General features: G+C 23.2%; 1 protein-coding gene across 3 annotated transcripts in view; it reads left to right on the top strand.

Annotated features, from left to right (window-relative positions):
• Positions 1–21,720, top strand: part of LOC109603327 (neuroligin-1) — a 579,545-nt gene that overhangs the window by 290,064 nt on the left and 267,761 nt on the right. For all 3 annotated transcript variants that reach the window (XM_049967041.1, XM_049967040.1, XM_049967042.1), the window contains one exon: positions 1,639–1,997. In XM_049967041.1, the coding sequence (XP_049822998.1) occupies positions 1,747–1,997 (251 nt within the window). In that variant the 5' untranslated portion in view covers positions 1,639–1,746. The remainder of the gene's footprint in view (positions 1–1,638; positions 1,998–21,720) is intronic.

Below are 21,720 nucleotides of genomic sequence, written 5' to 3'. Positions count from 1 at the left end.
TATATCAGTGAATTAAAATTTTAAGAAATTTTTAAGTAAATTACTAATAAAAAACTATTTATTTTAATCTTATTATTCTTATTGTAATTATTTAATTAGGAGACTATTTTACTAAGAAATATTTTTCTTTTCTTCGACATTTCACATTATTTTGTTCAAGTACACAATATGTTTTATAATTTGAAATATTTCCTCTCCAAATATTAATTTACTATCAAAATTTGCTTTATAATTCAATATATATTGCCAAATTTGTTTAGAGAATTTTAATTCTGAAATTAGATAATCATTAATTGTTTTTTAGAAAAAAATATGGGTCTAATGATGGTAAAAATATATTTAAATTAACATTTTAAATCACATGATTAAATATGTAGGAAATTGCATAATTATTTTTAATTTTATTAATTTTAATTGAAATTATTTTATTTGCCATAGATTTTTAATTCTAAGATATTTATGATAAGTACTTTAGTAAGATCGTTTAAACTTGATTTCTTAGATTATTTTTAAATTAACTATTAATTAACAAATTATTTAATTTAACTATTAATTAACAAAAAAATAAGCAAATTTATTTATTTATTTTTATTTCAATTAACATCTTAATATTGTTTTAAAAAGTATATTTATTTTAAATTTTACTCATTTTAATTGTAATTATTTAATTTAACTATTAATTAACAAAAAAATATGCAAATTTAATTAGATTCTTTTAATTTAATATTTTAGTCTCTCATATCATTCATAACATATTATTAGACGATTAAGTTACTAACAAAACATTTTCTTAAATTCTAAAATTTTTGTCCCTGAATTACCAAATTTTATTCGACCTCGGGGATTTCAATTTTTACTTGTTGTGCATAAGTACTGCTCTGAAAAGATCGTATTGATTTATTAGAGCACTTTAAAATTTAATTGTTCTTCTTTTATAATTAAAAATTTAATGGCCTAATTTTATTAAATGAATTTGAATAACATTTTAAATTACAGACTTAATTATCCTTTAAAATCTAAATGGAAAATTGCATCATTAATTTAGATTTAATTTTAATAATTTTAATTATAATTATTTAATTAGACGATTACTTTACTACACAATGAACATGTTTAATTAGATCGTTTTATTTTGAAATGGTTGTCTCTCTGAATAACCATTTATTACACTACTTAATTATATTAATTTTAACTGTAATTATTTTACTAGACGATTAATTACCATCAAAATTCACAAAAGCTCCTGATTTTCTGTAGATTTGATATTCTAAAAATATTTAATTTAACGATTTATTATATAATTTTCTTCTTTATGATTAAAATATTTTATGGTCTGAATTTATCGGACGATAAATAAAAATTGCATATGCCTTGCAGCTAAAATAAAAATTTGTATCACATAAAATTTTTATAAACGTCAAAACTTTTTGATAACTATTGGTTTAATAAATCTTTTATTTTAACATAAAATTAAATTGATAATAAAAATATTATTAGAAATAAATAAAGTGATAGTTTAAATACAGTTTAAACCAAACTTTCGAAATTTTATTATTTTAACATTTATTTATTGAAAATATTTTAATTATTTAAATAAAATTATATCGTCAATATAATTTTTGTGTGTTTTATTTACAGACTGTGTCTGGACGACGGGGCTCCGAGGCGGCCCGGCTGGAGGGATGATGGCGGCACGCGGGGCGGCCAGCAGTAGACGCCTGGTGGTCCGGGGCGGCTGGTGACGAGATGCGCGTGGCGCCCGGTGTGAGGCGGTCGTGTTCGTCGGCGGCGGCGTGGGCGTGCGCGACGGTGGTTATCGTGGTGGCGTGGCTCGTGGACGGTTCGGGCGCCGGCGCCTCCCTGCTCGTGCACAAGTACAGTACGCGGGTGGTGCGCACCAAGTACGGCCCGCTCAGGGGCGTCATGATACACATTCATCCCCCCGTCGAGGCGTTCCTTGGCGTGCCCTATGCTACGCCGCCAGTTGGGAGTTTGAGGTAAATATATACAAATTTCCATGATCAATCATTTGTATTATTTGTCTTCAATAATTTAAAAATTTTTATAAAAAATGAAAATGGTTTTTAAAATAATCCTAAATTTTGTATTAACATGGATTTGACATATAGTACATATATATAAACTGATTTATGATACAGCTTATGATCTATGATATGATATACGATATGACATATGATATGATATATGATATGATATATGATATGATATATGATATGATATATGATATGATATATGATATGATATGATTGATATATGATATGATATGATATATGATATGATATATGATATGATATATGATATAATTGATATATGATATGATATGATTGATATATGATATGATATGATATATGATATCATATGATGTATGATATGATATGTGATATGATATAATATATATAGTGATATATGATATGATTAATATATGATATGATCCATAGATCATATATTATAATACCTTATACGATCTATCATTGACATATGAATTTATCTATGCAATTATCTATGAAATTTTCTCTGATATTATCTACGAAGTTATATATGAAATGATACATTAAGTTATCTATGAAACTGTCAATAAAAATATCTATGATATAATGTATAAAATTTTTGTAAAAAATGATCTATGCCATTGTCTATGAAAGTATGTATGAAAGTATACATGATATTATTTATAAATTATCTATAAAATTATATATAAGTGTTTATAAATGTATCTATAAAATTGTCTATGAAATTATCTGTAAAATTGTGTATGAAAGTATACATGAGATTATCTATAAAATTATTTATAAAAATGTCTATGAAAGTATCTATGAAATTTCTCATGAAATTATCAATTAAATTATCTACGAAATTATCAATGAAATTATCTATGAAGTTATCTATAAAATTATCTATAAAATTGTCTATGAAATTATTTATGAAAGTATCTATCGAAGTATCTATGAAAATATCTATGAAATGATCTATGAAATTATCTCTGAAAGTATGTATAAAAGTATCTATAAAATTATCTTTGAAATTATTTATAAAATTGTTTATGAAACGGTCTATGAAATTTTTTGGGAAATTGTTCATGGAAGTATCTATGAAATTGTTTAAGAAATTGTTTAGGAAATTGTCTATGAAAGTATCTATGAAATAATATATGAAATTGTCTCTGAAGGTATGTATGAAAGAATATTTAAAATTAATCTTAAAATTATCTAAATAATTATCTATAGAATTATCTATAAAATTATCTATAAAATTATGTATAAAATTATCTATAAAATTGTCTATGAAATTATTTAGAAAATATCTAGAAAAGTATTTATGATATGATATATGAAGTGATCTTTGAAATTGTCAGTGAAAGTATCTATGAAATTATTTATGAAATTGACTGAAGTTCTCTATGAAAGTATTTATGAAATTATTTATAAAATTGTGTATGAAATTGTTTATTAAATAATCTATGAAATCATCTATGAAATTATCTTGGAAACTGTCTATAAATGTATCTATAAAAAGATATAAAATTATCTGTAAAAATATGAAACTATACATGAGATTATCTATAACATTATTTATAAAATTGTCTATGAAAGTATCTATGAAATGATATATGAATTATTCTATGAAATTGTCTAAGTATTTGAAAGTATCTATGATATTACTCTTGAAATTATCTTTAGAATGATTTATGAACTTATCTATGAAATTATCTATAAAATTATCTATGAAATTATCTATGAAATTATCTTTGAAATTATTTACGAAATTATCTATAAAATTGTGTATGAAATAGTCTATAAACCTTTTTATTTAAAGTATCTATGAAATGAGATATAAATATATGATATATAGAATTATCTATAAAATTGTCTGAGAAAATATGTATGAAAGTATCTATGAAATTATCTATGAAATTGTTTAGGAAATTATCTACGAAAGTATCTATGAAATTGACTATGAAAGTATCTATGAAATTACCTATCAAATTATCTATGAAGTGATCATTGAAATTGTGTGTGAAAGTATCTATGGAATTATCTATGAAAGTATCTATAAAATTAACTATGAAATTATTTAAGATAATATCTGTGAAATTATCTATGAAATTGACTGTGAAGTTCTCTATAAAAGTACCTATGAAATTATCTTTGAAATTGTCTATGAAATTGTCTACAAAATTATTTATAAAATTTTCTATAAAATTTTTTATGAAATTAAATAATCTATGAAATCCCCTATGAAAATATCTTGGAAATTATCTATGAAATTAGCTATAAAAGTATATATAACATTGTTTATAAAATTGTCTATGAAAGTACCTATGAAATGATATATGAAATATTCTATGAAATTGTCTCTCAAAGTATATAAGTATCTATGACATTGCTCTTGAAATTATCTATAAAATTATCTATGAAATTATCTATAAATTGTCTATGAAATTGTTTAGGAAATTGTCTATAAAATTATTTACGAAAGTATATATGTATCTACAAAATTAACCTTGAAATTATCTACGAAATTGGTCACGAAAATGTCTATGATATGAATATACGATATATGAAATTATCTATAAAATTGTCTGAGAAAATATGTATGAAAGTATCTATAATTGTTTAGAAAATTATCTACGAAAGTATCTATAAAATCAACTATGAAATTGTTTAAGAAAATATCTGTGAAGTTATTTATGAAATTGACTCTGAAATTCTCTATGAAAATATCTATGAAATTATCTATGAAATTGACTACGAAAGTATCTATGAAATTGTCAATAAAAGTATCTGTGAATTATCTATGAAATTGACTATGAAATTCTCTGTGAAAGTATCTATGAAATTGTGTATGAGATGATCTATGACATCATCTATGAAAGTACCTATGAAATTAAATGTGAATTATCTATAATTTTGACTATAAAATAATCGATTTCTGAAATAATTTATGAAATTGTTTATGAAATTTTCTATGAACTTATTAATTTAATTAATGACAAAATTTAGTCAGAATTTTAGGTATTTTGTTATATATAATATGATCTAGAAAAAGATTCATGAAAAGACATATTAGATATATACATATCTAATTTATCGTACTCTATCCTAAAATTTATATTAGAAAATTTAAAAATAGAAGAAGACTTATCAAAATTAGATTTATTATCATTTTTTTCGATTCTTTTAGGTATCTCCTAATAATTTGATAACTTAAGGAAATTTCATAGCATCGAAACAAATCAATAACAGCTTTATATCTAACTTGAAAACACATTTCCTTTTCGAACATTCTACATGCAAACAAAACCAACATAGAAATACCCGTCCTTGCAAATAACAAAGCAGCTTAACTTCATTTATCGAAAGCAAATTGCACTAACAAAAAGTATAATAACAAAGGCAGCTCTCACAAAAACCGACTATATTTTGTGCATTTTTCTTACTCGACTATAGTTTTCCAAGATTCCGAATTGAAATGTAAATCCGTGCCATCCTCCTCTTGAACAAAACTTATTGCAAATTCTTTATAATTTGAAAACGCGAGAATGCAGATAACCGACATTATAATTTTTAAACGAAACTACGAATAATTTGCATACCACCGTCGTCGCATTAGTCTAATTAAACCGCATATTTTAGTGCGGCATCCTTACGGATTATGATATTTAATTTTGTCACTGTCTCTTCTGCCGCTCCAGAAAAAAGATTAAGTCGGTATCCATTAAACAGTCTTAACATAATCTCGCCATTTGTTTTATGGAAACGAATGAGGCAAATTCTGCATTTTCATTTACCTAATACGGTACACTGTCACATCTAACCCCGATTATTCCGCCACACCGAAAGAAATTTCTGCATCTTGAGTCTTAGATAAACAGAGCCGTACACAATTGGAGTAGGTCGGTTTAATCGGGGGGAAAATTCCTTCTTTTTGGCTCATTCAAATCTACCGTAATAACATTTTAAATAAAACTGTTTTGTTTTTTTTTTTTTTTTTGGTTTTCAACGTGGGCGTATTACCGCGGGTTGAGACGGCGACAAAATAAAAAAAATCGAAAAGTTCGCATCAAAAACACGATTCGGATTTTAAGGGGCGTCCATTTATAAAAAACCTAAGTGACAGTAATAAATGCAATTAACGTTTGAATGGCAAATAAAACCGTTCCGGCGTAAAATACTAATTAATCTCAACACAACAGGGGCTGGCGTTGCATTAAAAATAATATTCCCCCTATTCATTGTGCATTTGCAGACAATGGACTTAATGTGACAACTAAATAAACTATTGTCAACTTCCATTTAATGGTCGTTCATGCGGACGTAAAAAGCGCTCGTTCTGAACGGGTTTTGCCAAGTATTGTTTCAAGTTTAATCGCCATTTTCTGAAAATCCCTACAGAAATATGCTACGAGATAAAAACAATCCAATGTTTACAAATTGTGTCTTGGGACGGGTAATACATTTAGAACTTTTATTGTCGCGTCTTAAATGTATATAAATTTTGTATCATAAATTGGTGATAAAATTCAATAATAAAACAATTGTCGCATCCACCATTTTTGGAAATAATTAACATTTTAATTTGATCCAAATATTCTATAATCTGCAATTTTCACACACAATTGTTTAACTAAAAAATTAATAAAACATTTATTTTTCATAAATTAGACTTTCCAACTGAAGAATAGTCAAAAGAAAATCTTAGTTTTAATTTATTATTTAACTCAAGTAAAAAAGTTTCCTCCTAAAATTTTCAATCAATTTTTTAATTAAAGAAAAATTAAAAAAAAAAACATAATATTATATCCTAAATTATGTCCTTCGACACAGGTTTTAAAACAAAAGTATAATTTTCTGTTCTTTCTAGTTTTAATAAGTTGACTGAAATAATTATATAAATCAATTCTGAATTCAAAAATTTATATATAAATCAAATTTCAATTCAATTTATTATGTAACGTAAGTTAAAAAGTATAATTTCTTCACTACAGAAAAAACTGTAATTTAATTAAAAAAAATTAAAGAAAAATTAAAAAAAAATCATAAAATTTTGTTCAATTTTCTTCCAAAATAATGAATAGCACTTTCAAGCACACATTTTAAGAAAAGAAAAATTAAAAAAAAATATATATCATGATGAGTTATAAGACCAGAAATAAAAATCTACTTTACATATCTAATATAAACAACCATTTATAAATGTGGTTGAAAATCGACAAAGTCCTTAAAACAAAAATAAAATTTAATTATTTAATTATATTGGAATTTTGGTGTACAATTTCGTAATTAACTTAAAACAGTAATTAAAATATTTTCTTTTAACATTATTAATAACTTACAATAGAAATTCATCATTCAACAGTATAAAACTGAAGTTTAAATATTTCTGGCAAATTAAATAACAACAAAAACCTATTTAAAATTTATTTCCAACTTGACTTAATTCAAATTTTGGTCTATAATTTCGTACTTAGCTTAAAACAGTATCTAGAAATATTTTCTTTCAACATTATTGACAACTTGCAATAGAAATTCATCATTCAACAGCATAAAACTGAAGTTAAAATATTTCAATTTTTTAATTAAAGAAAAATTAAAAAAAAAAAACATAATATTATATCCTAAATTATGTCCTTCGACACAGTTTTTAAAACAAAAGTATAATTTTCTGTTCTTTCTAGTTTTAATAAGTTGACTGAAATAATTATATAAATCAATTCTGAATTCAAAAATTTATGTATAAATCAATTTTCAATTCAATTTATTATGTAACGTAAGTTAAAAAGTATAATTTCTTCAATACAGAAAAAACTGTAATTTAATTAAAAAAAATTAAAGAACAATTAAAAAAAAGCATAAAATTTTGTTCAATTTTCTTCCAAAAAAATGAATAGAACTTTTAAGCACACATTTTAAGAAAAGAAAAATTAAAAAAAAATATATATCATGATGAGTTATAAGACCAGAAATAAAAATCTACTTTACATATCTAATATAAACAACCATTTATAAATGTGGTTGAAAATCGACAAAGTCCTTAAAACAAAAATAAAATTTATTATTGGGAGATTTCTGTTCTTTCTAGTTTTCAAAAGTTGACATTTGTACAGAATATTTTTATAAAACAATTTTGAATTTAATTTATTATGTTAATATAATACATTTTTATATCATTACTCAATAAATATTGATTAAGTTGGATGTATAAATTAACGAAATAATCTGTACAATTTATTTTCTTTTGCGCATTCACCATTTCTTCAATTATCTATAACTACTAAAATTAATGATATATTCTGTTAAAAAGTCAACAAATTGGCCATTTTCTCTTTTTAACTCTATTTTGATATTCCATCATCCTAAAAAATGTGAACAATTTTATATGTAATTGAGTGAACTTTGACATTAAAATTAAACAAAATTACTATACAATCTTTGAGAAGTTTATGTTTAGTATACTCAGAGGGGGTGTTCAAATTTAATATTGTTTTGTTAGCAAAAGTTGGGGCCGAGAATGCTGCAGTCTAAATAGCCTTATAAGGCGATAAACCATTCAAACACTTACAACATGACCTTGTTCTCCTAACCACTCATCAACCAAAGATCTAGTTGTCGGAAATCGGTCTCTGAAGGCCATAAGTCTTAGTCAAGTCGATCTTGAACCACATTCGTGTCCCTTCGATGTCCCATGCGTTCTCTTCTTTGATTTTGGGTACTTTCAAACTACGCTTGACAACATCCTGAAAAATGTGAACAATTTTATATCAAATTGAATGAACTTTGACATTAAAGTTAACCGTAAATAAAATTACTATACAATACTTGTGAAGTTTATGTTTAGTCTGTTTTACGGTTCTTTTAATGACTCATCAGCCAAAGATGAACACTTTTTTCTTTGTCATTTAATATATTTTCCTTTAATATTGTAAACAACAATTTAATATTTTATTTTAACATTATTAATAACTTACAATAGAAATTCATCATTCAACAGCATAAAACTGAAGTTAAAATATTTCTGACAAATTAAATGACAACAAAAACCAATTTAAAATTTATTTCTAACTTGACCAAATTCAAATTTTGGTGTACAATTTTGTAATTAACTTAAAATAGTAATTAAAATATTTTCTTTTAACATTATTAATAACTTACAATAGAAATTCATCATTCAACAGTATAAAACTGAAGTTTTAATATTTCTGGCAAATTAAATGACAACAAAAACCTATTTAAAATTTATTTCCAACTTGACCTAATTCAGATTTTGGTCTATAATTTCGTATTTAGCTTAAAACAGTATCTAAAAATATTTTCTTTCAACATTATTGACAACTTACAATAGAAATTCATCATTCAACAGCATAAAACTGAAGTTAAAACATTTCTGACAAATTAAATGACAACAAAAACCTATTTATAGTTTATTTCTAACTTAACCTAATTCAAATTTTGGTCTACAATTTCGTAATTAACTTTAAACAGTAATTAAAATATATTTTTTTCAACATTATTGACAATTTACAATAGAAATTCATCATTCAAGAGCATAAAATTAAAGTTAAAATATTTTCGACAAATTAAATAACAACAAAAACCTATTTAAAATGTATTTCCAACTTGACCGAATTCAAATTTTGGTCTACAATTTCCTAATTAACTTAAAACTGCAATTAACATTAGTGACAACCTACAACAGAAATTCATCATTCAACAGCATAAAACTGAAGTTAAAATATTAACTAAACAGTTTAATGTTTTAAAATAACAAAAAAAGAAATGAATAACAAAATTTATTTGAAGTGTGATAAAAAATAAGTTTACATGAGAAAACTTATACCAAAATTACCGAATTTTAATCATTTACTCTTTGCTATAGTATTTATATTTTATCAAAAGAATATTATTAAATTTTATTGTTGCAATTTCTTTGTCATTTAATATATTTTAAGTGCCTTCTATATAAGTTAATATTTGGGAGATTTCAGTTGAGTTGAAATTTCATAAAGTTGACTTTTAATGGAACAAAATCAATACTGCACTTTAAATATAAATTGACATATGATGAGTGAAAAATTCCTCTTAATATGGATCTGTAGTTTCCGTAACTTTTGCAGTTCCCAACGTTTTTTTCCAATTAGTGTAATTAATTCGCATTCGTAACTAATGAGTTCGTAATCCGCGTTCGCTTTTGAACTGAACATTCGTTATTAACGCAGCGTGGAAATTTCGATAAACTCGCATTATATCATACGGTAATTCCTTTTGCCGTAACCGAAATTTAGCAAATGTAAATCTGGCCTTTGAACAGTTACCTGCACATACATTTATTATAAATGCATTTCGCCAAATCTAAGGATAACTCAAACGTACGCATTCCAAACAATTATTATCGCGTTAATCCATATATATATATATATATACAATTAGTGCCGTGTAATAAAGTAAACATGCAACGATGCAATTACGTGATTCCACCCTGACACTATCAAAAAAGCCATGAATGCGAAATTGAATCGTTATGTTGCAATTCTCTTTGATAAACCGACCGGTTTTCCGCGGCGCACGTTGTAATGGTTTTCCTATCGATTTCAACTAATTCCGCTACACTGGTCTCTTCACTTTCAGATAAGTTTTTCACTAATGACTGGCAAAATTCGGGCTTAGCGAATGCCGCCCTCGCGACGGGATAATAAATCTTGTACATCGAGTGCTCTCGCCCGATTTGAATGAGCGCCGGTTAAACTACGGCGGAATTCGGCGAAACGGCGAACGAAAATTTGCAACTTAGATCTGTGCTTTAGATTATTTATTTGTTTTTGTCCTCTTCGAACTGGTTGCGGATTTTTTTTTTTTCTTTCCCGGTTCGCGTCTGAGCGGGAGACGTTCGTAGATAAACGTTTTCCACTGTTGTTGATGATGTTTTCTTTTAATAGACTGCGGCATAAGCATCTATCACATACGCAAGAAAACGGGCAATTTCGAAAGTAAACAGTTTAAAAGTTCAAGGAGTTTAGAGGTTCCAAGATACTTTTGAACGTTTTCAAAAAATTATTTTATTAGACTGGCTTAAACTTATCATTTGGAGAAAAAAAATACTATGAAAGTTATAGCTCTTAATGTTAATAGTTGAATTTTTCCAACAAGATTTTTGATATAAAAAAAATTTGTCGATTTTTTTGAAACATTATATATATATATATATATATATATATATATATATATATATATATATATTAAAATATATATTAAAATATATATAGTGTGTTGTTTCATAATTGAAAAAAAATGTATAATATAATTAAATCTCTCCAAAATTAGTAAAATTTGTTGTATATTTATTATTCACAAGTATTTGTAGATTTGAATAATTTTTATAATTAAAACTTATTTGTGAAAATGATTAGGTTAAAAAGAATGGTAAATGTAAGTTTTTAATATACTTAACATATTTTGTTGTATACTATTTATGACATTACAGTAATTCGATAAAATTATTGTTATATTTTGTTAAATTTATATTATTTTTTTTATATGTTGATAATCTAAACATGTTAATAAAAGGAATAAATATTGTAAAATATTATTTTACTATTAAAAATACAAATATTTAAACAAATAATGGATCATTTTAAATAATCTGATAGATTAATACATTTTGTGAATTATTTAAATATTTGTCAGTATGTTTGAGTTTTATAATTACGCATTCGCCAAAAATGAAACGGATGAAGAAGTAATAAATTTAAGTTTTTAATATCTTCAATCTTCTATGTTTTATAATATTTCTAACATTACAATAATATAAGAATTCAACAATAACCATTGTTACATTTTATTAAATTTATATTAGTATTTTTTAATAAACTTCAGTTCTTAATTAAAAAAAACATGTAAAATTTTATTTTATTGTTAAAATAATTTATTTATAATTTTAAATAATCTAGTTAATAAAACTTTTAATATATTATTATCAATATTTACCGACATTACAATTGTCTAGGAATTTAACAAAACCATAGTTTTTTTTGTAGAATTTGTTCATTTTTAATATTCTTAAACTGTAAATTGAAAGGAATTTTTTATTGTAAAATTTTATTTTATTATTAAAAATATTATTAAATATTACAAAATTAAGAAATTATTGTTAAATTTAAATAATCAGATTAATAAATATTGTAAATGATTTAAATAATTAAATATAACATGATTCTAAAAATAAATAATACAACCGCAGCAAATTATTTAAATATTTGAATATAAGATAATTTTAAAAACAAATAATATTAATTGTCAGTGAAAACGTATTGAAATATTTCGTAATCAAAAATTTCAATTTTACCCCTTCTCCTCACTAAAGTTGTGATTGAAAGAATAACAAAACAACAGTTTATTTGACGGATACAATACCCCACCTCTTCTTTTATCCTTCTCTAACTCTCATGATTATATATTTCTTTCTCTCTCACTCTCGCAAGAACAAATACAAAATTTGAAATTTTAGTTAAACAGAAACTAATCATTAAATATTTCATTAATTTATTAATATATTTTTTATATTTTTCAGTGATTAATTTGATTATTTCATAATTATCACAGTTTCAAATGTGTAGTTTTTAATTTATTGTTTTTAGTTATACTTAGATAATCGGTTGAAAGGATTACAATATAAATGTGGTTTAATACAATATTATGAATAATGGTATGTCTTAAAATGAAATTGTAATTGAAACTAACTCAAAAGAGACTCAATGACTTCTTTTTTAGTTTCCTGAAAATCCTGAAATATAAATAACACATATTAGTCAAGGGAAACATAAAACACCAAAAGACACATTTACAATGTTACCACAATGACAAAATTCGTGAACATTGTCGAAAAACCAAAAAGTCTTATTTTGTTTTATACAATTTTGTCTGTTAAAAGTAAAAATATTGATTCTTGGTAAAGGATAAGTTTAATTTGAACAAATACGAATATTAATTATTTGTTTTGATGTAGAACGTTAAAAAATTATATACCCAGAAATTGAAATAAATATAACAATATTAATTTTTACATACGTAATTAGTTTAAGAAATTCTTACAATTCATTAAAATATTGAAAATTATGATAAAATATCAATAAATTTTTAGGTATGAAAAGTTTATTATTAATATTTGACGCATTCACCAAAATTATAACAGTGATGAAGTAATGAATTTAAGCTTTAGTCTGATTTGTTATAAAAAAATTTATAACAATACAGTAATCTATGAATTAAACAAAATCATTATTATATTTCGTTGCATTTATATTATTATTTTTAATTTTAATAATCCAAAACTGTTAATTGTCAAATTATATTTTATTATTAAAAATAAAATTATTAGAAGGAATTAATTGATAATTTTTAATAATGTGAATATTATATATCATAAATTACCTAAATTCTTAAATATAAGATAATTCTAAAATCAAAATATATTAATTGTCAGTGAAACCGTATTGAAATATTTCGTAACATCAAAAATCTCATTTTTACCCCTTCTCCTCACTAAAACAGCGAATCCAAGAATAACAATTGAATGCAGACCGCCACGCAAAATTGCACAGCTCACTTGACGGACACAATACGCCACCTCTTCTTTATCCTTCTCTAACTCTCATGATTATGTATTTATTTCTCTCTCACTATTGCAGGGACAAATATAAAATTCGAATTTAGGATTGTTCACAATCGAAATAATTTAAGATTTGAATGTATATACTTAATTATTAAATTAAACAATTTCTGGATTTTAAATTTGCAACTTTTATTTTATTCATTAGTTATAAACATATAATTAATGTTAACGAGGTAAGAATTGTTTGTTTATAAAAAGTATTATATGATTAAATCTCTCCAAAATTAATAAAATAAGTTGTACATTTAATATTCACCATTATTAGTAAATTTGAACAATTTTTATAATTACAAGGTATTCGTTAAAATGATCAGGTTGTAAATAATAATAAATGTAAGCTTTTAATATATTTAATATATTTTGTTAATTTTATATTATTAAGATTTAAAATTTTAATAATCTAAACCTGTTAATAAAAATAATAAATATTGTAAAATTTTATTTTACTATTAAATATAAAAATATTATAAACAAATAATTGATCATTTTAAATAATCAGATTAATAAATTTTGTGAATTATCGTGAATTTCGTGAATTATTTTATTTTTTTATCAAAAATTAAAATATTTCAAACAAATAATATATATATATATATATATATATATATATATATATATATATATAATAAATATTTGGAATTATTTAAATACTTGAATATAACATAGTTCTAAAAACACATAATATAAATTGTCAGTGAAACCGTATTGAAATATTTCGTAAACATCAAAAATCTCACTTTTACCCCTTCTCCTCACTAAAACCGCGATTTTAAGAATAACAATTGAATGCACTCCGCCACATAAAATTGCACAGCTTACTTGACGGACTCAATACGCCACATCTTCTTTTATCCTTCTTTAGCTCTCATGATTATATATTTCTTTCTCTCTCACTCTTGCAGGAACAAATATAATTTTCGAATTTTGTATTGTTCACAAACGAAATAAATTAAGATTTGTATTTATATACTTAATTATTAAATTAAACAATTTCTGGATTTTAAATTTACAACTTTTATTTTATTCATAAGTTATAATCAGATAATCAATGTTAACGAGGTAAGAAGAATTGTTTGGTATATTATTTATAAAAAGTATTATATGATTAAATCTCTCCAAAATTAGTAAAATAAGTTGTACATTTAATATTCACAATTATTAGTAAATTTGAACAATTTTTATAATTACAACGTATTCGTTAAAACGATCAGGTTGTAGAGAAAAATAATTGTTCTAAAAACAAATAATATAAATTGTCAGTTCAACCGTATTGAAATATTTTGTAAACATCAAAAATCTCATTTTTACCCCTTCTCCTCACTAAAACCGCGATTTTAAGAATAACAATTGAATGCACTCCGCCACAAAAAATTGCACAGCTTACTTGACGGACACAATACGCCACCTCTTCTTTTATCCTTCTCTAACTCTTATGATTACATACTTCTTTCTCTCTCACTCTTGCAGGGCCAAATATAAAATTCTAATTTAGGATTGTTCACAATCGAAATAAATTAAGATTTGTATTTATATACTTAATTATTAAATTAAACAATTTCTGGATTTTAAATTTACAACTTTTATTTTATTCATAAGTTATAATCAGATAATTAATGTTAACGAGGTAAGAAGAATTGTTTAGTATATTATTTATAAAAAGTATTATATGATTAAATCTCTCCAAAATTAGTAAAATAAGTTGTACATTTAATATTCACAATTATTAGTAAATTTGAACAATTTTTATAATTACAACGTATTCAGGTTGTAGAGAAAAATAATTGTAAGCTTTTAATATATTTAATATATTTTGTTAATTTTATATTATTAATTTTAAAATATTAATAATCTAAACCTGTTTATAAAAATAATAAATATTGTAAAATTTTATTTTATTATTAAACATAATAATATTATTAAAACAAATAATTAATCATTTTAAATAATCAGATTAATAAATATTGATAACTATTTAAATACCTGAATATAACATAGTTCTAAAAACAAATAATATAAATTGTCAGTTCAACCGTATTGAAATATTTCGTAAACATCAAAAATCTCATTTTTACCCCTTCTCCTCACTAAAACCGCGATTTTAAGAATAACAACTGAATGCAGACCGCCACCCAAAATTGCACAGCTCACTTGACGGACACAGTACGCCACCTCTTCTATTATTCTTCTTTAACTCTCATGATTATATATTTCTTTCTCTCTCACTCTTGCAGGGACAAATATAAAATTCTAATTTAGGATTGTTCACAATCGAAATAAATTAAGATTTGCATTTATATACTTAATTATTAAATTAAACAATTTCCGGATTTTAAATTTGCAACTTTTATTTTATTCATTAGTTATAAACATATAATCAATGTTAACGAGGTAAGAATTGTTTAGTATATTATTTATAAAAAGTATTATATGATTAAATCTCTCCAAAAATAGTAAAATAATTTGTACATTTAATATTCACAATTATTAGTAAATTTGAATAATTTTTATAATTACAACATATTCCTTAAAACGATCAGGTTGTAGAGAATAATAATTGTAAGCTTTTAATATATTTAATATATTTTGTTAATTTTATATTATTAATTTTTAAAATTTTAATAATCTAAACCTGTTTATAAAAATAAAAAATATTGTAAAATTTTATTTTATTATTTAAAATAAAAATATTATAAACAAATAATTAATCATTTTAAATAATCAGATTAATAAATTTTGTGAATTATTGTAAAATTTTATTTTTTTATCAAAAATTAAAAAAATTCAAACAAATAATTGGTCATTTTAAATAATCTTATTAATAAATATTAGGAACTATTTTAATACTTGAATATAACATAGTTCTAAAAATAAATAATATAAATTGTCAGTGAAACCGTATTGAAATATTTCGTAAACATCAAAAATCTCATTTTTACCCCTTCTCCTCACTAAAACCGCGATTTTAAGAATAACAACTGAATGCAGACCGCCACGCAAAATTTCACAGCCCACTTGACGGACACAGTACGCCACCTCTTCTTTTATTCTTCTTTAACTCTTATGATTATATATTTCTTTCTTTCTCACTCTTGCAGGGACAAATATAAAATTCGAATTTTGGATTGTTCATAATCGAAATAATTTAAGAATTGTATTTATATACTTGATTATTAAATTAAACAATTTCTGGTTTTTAAATTTTTATTTTATTTTATTCATTAGTTATAATCAGATAATCAATGTTAACGAGATAAGAATTGTTTAGTATATTATTAATAAAATCGGTGCTTCGAAATAAAATTAATTCCTTAATTGGCTTTTTTCATTAACAAAAAAAATATATGGATTCAAATATGCAATATTTTATTTATATTATTGTAGTTAGTTATATTTACTTATTTGGTTTAAAGGATAAAAAAATACACGTTGTTTAGTACAATATTAGTAATAAAAAAGTCTTAATAAACACTTACCCAAGTTTTCTTCAAATTTATATAAAATCCTGCATTAAAATTATATAAATTACTTATGAAGATCATAAAAAACTAAAGAACACATTTACAAAGTTACTACATTGATTAAATTGGTAAAAAGTGTCGAAAACCCGTGTAACAACAGAGGACACGTCTTATACTTACTAAAATCAAATGCTGTTTAAACTGCAAAAAATTGTTTGTCCACCGTCGACCAATAGAAAAGCGGATTAAACCGGTTCTCGTGATTCCTGGAAAGGATATATATGCACGTGTTCTATTTCATTTATTCATACAAACAAAAAGGTTTATTATGCTTCATACAATTTTTGTCTGTTAAAAATTAAAATAATGATTTTTGGTAAAGAATAAATTTCATTTGACCAACAATAAATATTAAATATTAGTTTTGTTGTAGAACCTAATTATATGTTATACCCAAAAATTGAAATAAAAATTAATAATATTAATGTATACATTCCTAAATAGTTTAAACAATTTTTAAAATAATATAATTTTTATAAACAAGAATTTTGATGAAAAATTGGTGAATTTATTAAAAAATTGAAAGTTATAATAAAATACTAATAAAGTTTAATAAATTAATAAAGACAATATTATTTTGTTTGAACAATTCATTAAAATTTAGAATAGTTAAAACACATTGCCATTTAATTTCATAAAAACGTAGGTAATATTTTTAAAAAATTATAAATTTATAATTAATATGTATAAATTTACTGTGAATAAAATGTATAATATATTTACGTATTGATTTTATTTATTTTAATTAATTTTCAACAAAATTATTCAAATCACTTGTATATTTATTGTTCAGATTTGTTAGTTAGTCACTAACACTCACTAAAACCTCGATTTTAAGAATAACAATTGAATGCACTCCGCCACATAAAATTGCACAGCTTACTTGACGGACACAATACGCCACCTCTTCTTTTATCCTTCTCTAACTCTTATGATTATATATTTCTTTCTCTCTCACTCTTGCAGGGCCAAATATAAAATTCTAATTTAGGATTGTTCACAATCGAAATAAATTAAGATTTGTATTTATATACTAAATTATTAAATTAAACAATTTCTGGATTTTAAATTTACAACTTTTATTTTATTCATAAGTTATAATCAGATAATCAATGTTAACGAGGTAAGAAGAATTGTTTAGTATATTATTTATAAAAAGTATTATATGATTAAATCTCTCCAAAAATAGTAAAATAATTTGTACATTTAATATTCACAATTATTAGTAAATTTGAATAATTTTTATAATTACAACATATTCCTTAAAACGATCAGGTTGTAGAGAATAATAATTGTAAGCTTTTAATATATTTAATATATTTTGTTAATTTTATATTATTAATTTTTAAAATTTTAATAATCTAAACCTGTTTATAAAAATAAAAAATATTGTAAAATTTTATTTTATTATTTAAAATAAAAATATTATAAACAAATAATTAATCATTTTAAATAATCAGATTAATAAATTTTGTGAATTATCGTAAAATTTTATTTTTTTATCAAAAATTAAAAAATTTCAAACAAATAATTGGTCATTTTAAATAATCTTATTAATAAATATTAGGAACTATTTTAATACTTGAATATAACATAGTTCTAAAAATAAATGATATAAATTGTCAGTGAAACCGTATTGAAATATTTCGTAAACATCAAAAATCTCATTTTTACCCCTTCTCCTCACTAAAACCGCGATTTTAAGAATAACAACTGAATGCAGACCGCCACGCAAAATTTCACAGCCCACTTGACGGACACAGTACGCCACCTCTTCTTTTATTCTTCTTTAACTCTTATGATTATATATTTCGTTCTCTCTCACTCTTGCAGGAACAAATATAAAATTCGAATACAATACGCCACCTCTTCTTTTATCCTTCTTCAATTCTCATGATTATATATTTCTTTCTTTCTCACTTTGCAGGGACAAATATAAAATTCGAATTTTGGATTGTTCATAATCGAAATAATTTAAGAATTGTATTTATATACTTGATTATTAAATTAAACAATTTCTGGTTTTTAAATTTTTATTTTATTTTATTCATTAGTTATAATCAGATAATCAATGTTAACGAGATAAGAATTGTTTAGTATATTATTAATAAAATCGGTGCTTCGAAATAAAATTAATTCCTTAATTGGCTTTTTTCATTAACAAAAAAAAATATATGGATTCAAATATGCAATATTTTATTTATATTATTGTAGTTAGTTATATTTTCTTATTTGGTTTAAAGGATAAAAAAATACACGTTGTTTAGTACAATATTAGTAATAAAAGAGTCTTAATAAACACTTACCTAAGTTTTCTTCAAATTTACATAAAATTCTGCATTAAAATTACACAAACTACTTATGAAGATCATAAAAAACCAAAGATTACATTTACAAAGTCACCACAATGATAAAATTAGTAAATATTGTCGAAAACCGGTGTAACAACGGAGGACACGTCTTATACTTATTAAAATCAAATGCCGTTTAAACTGCAAAAAATTGTTTGTCCACCGTCGACCAATAGAAATGCGGATTAAACCGGTTCTCGTGATTCTTACAAAGGATACATGTGCACGTGTTCTATTTAATTTATTCATATAAACAAAAAGGTTTATTATGTTTCACACAATTTTTGTCTGATAAAAGTCTAAATAATGATTTTTGGTCAAGAATAAGTTTTATTTATCTATTAAATATTAGTTTAGTTGTAGAATTGAATAAATTGTATACTCAAAAATTGAAATAAAAATTAAAACAACAATATTAATGTTTATATTCCTAGCTAGTTTAAGAAATTTTTAAAATTAAGATAATTTTTATAATCAAGAATTTTGATGAAAAATTGGTGAATTTATTAAAATATTGAAAGTTATAATAAAATATTAATAATGTTTAATAAATTAATGAAGACAATATTATTTTGTTTGGACAATTCATTAAAATTTAGAATAGTTAAAACACATTGCCATTTAATTTCATAAAAACGTAGGTAATATTTTTAAAAAACTATAAATTTTATAATTAATATGTATAAATTTACTGTGAATAAAATGTATAATATATTTACGTATTGATTTTATTTATTTTAATTAAATTTTAACAAAATTATTAAAATCACTTGTATATTTAATGTTCAGATTTGTTAGTTGATATGAAAAGTTTATTAACTAATGGCGCATTCGCCAAAATTATAACAATGAAGAAGTAATGAATTTAAGCTTTTCATATCTTTAGTCTCATTTGTTATATAAAATTTATAACGATACAGTAATCTATGAATTAAACAAAATCATTGTTATATTTCGTTGCATTTATATTATTATTATTTTTAATTTTAATAATTCAAAAATATTAATTGTCAAATTATATTTTATTATTAAAAATAAAATTATTAGAAGGAATTAATTGATAATTTTCAATAATGTGATTATTATATATCATAAATTACCTAAATTCTTAAGTATAAGATAATTCTAAAATCAAAATATATTAATTGTCAGTGCGACCGTATTGAAATATTTCGTAAACATCAAAAATCTCATTTTTACCCCTTCTCCTCACTAAAACTACGATTTCAAGAATAACAACTGAATGCACTGAATGCAGACCGCCACGCAAAATTGCACAGCTCACTTGACGGACACAATACGCCACCTCTTCTTTATCCTTCTTTAACTCTCATGATTATGTATTTCTTTCTCTCTCACTCTTGCAGGGACAAATATAAAATTCTAATTTAGGATTGTTCCCAATCGAAATAATTTAAGATTTGTATTTATATACTTAATTATTAAATTAAACAATTTCCGGATTTTAAATTTACAACTTTTATTTTATTCGTTAGTTATAATCAGATAATCAATGTTAACGAGGTAAGAATTGTTTAGTATATTATTAATAAAATCGGTGTCTCGAAATAAAATTAATTCCTTAATTGACTTTTTCCAATAACATTAAAAATATATGGATTCAAGTATGCAATATTTTATTTATATTATTGTAGTTAGTTATATTTTCTTATTTGGTTTAAAGGATAAAAAAATACACGTTGTTTAGTACAATATTAGTAATAAAAGAGTTTTAATAAACACTTACCCAAGTTTTCTTCAAATTTATATAAAATCCTGCATTAAAATTATATAAATTACTTATGAAGATCATAAAAAACTAAAGAACACATTTACAAAGTTACTACAATGATTAAATTGGTAAAAAGTGTCGAAAACCCGTGTAACAACAGAGGACACGTCTTATACTTACTAAAATCAAATGCTGTTTAAACTGCAAAAAATTGTTTGTCCACCGTCGACCAATAGAAAAGCGGATTAAACCGGTTCTCGTGATTTCTGGAAAGGATACATATGCACGTGTATTATTTAATTTATTCATACAAACAAAAAGGTTTATTATGTTTCACATAATTATTGTCTGTTAAAAGTAAAAATAATGATTTTTGGTAAAGAATAAATATTATTTAAATATTAAATATTAGTTTAGTTGTAGAATTTAGTAAATT

Source organism: Aethina tumida, chromosome 4 (assembly GCF_024364675.1).
Source record: "Aethina tumida isolate Nest 87 chromosome 4, icAetTumi1.1, whole genome shotgun sequence".
In the NCBI taxonomy this organism is placed as follows: Eukaryota; Metazoa; Arthropoda; class Insecta; order Coleoptera; family Nitidulidae; genus Aethina; species Aethina tumida.
The sequence above is the reverse complement of the archived record's forward strand: the minus strand, read 5'-3'. Positions and strand labels throughout refer to the sequence as shown.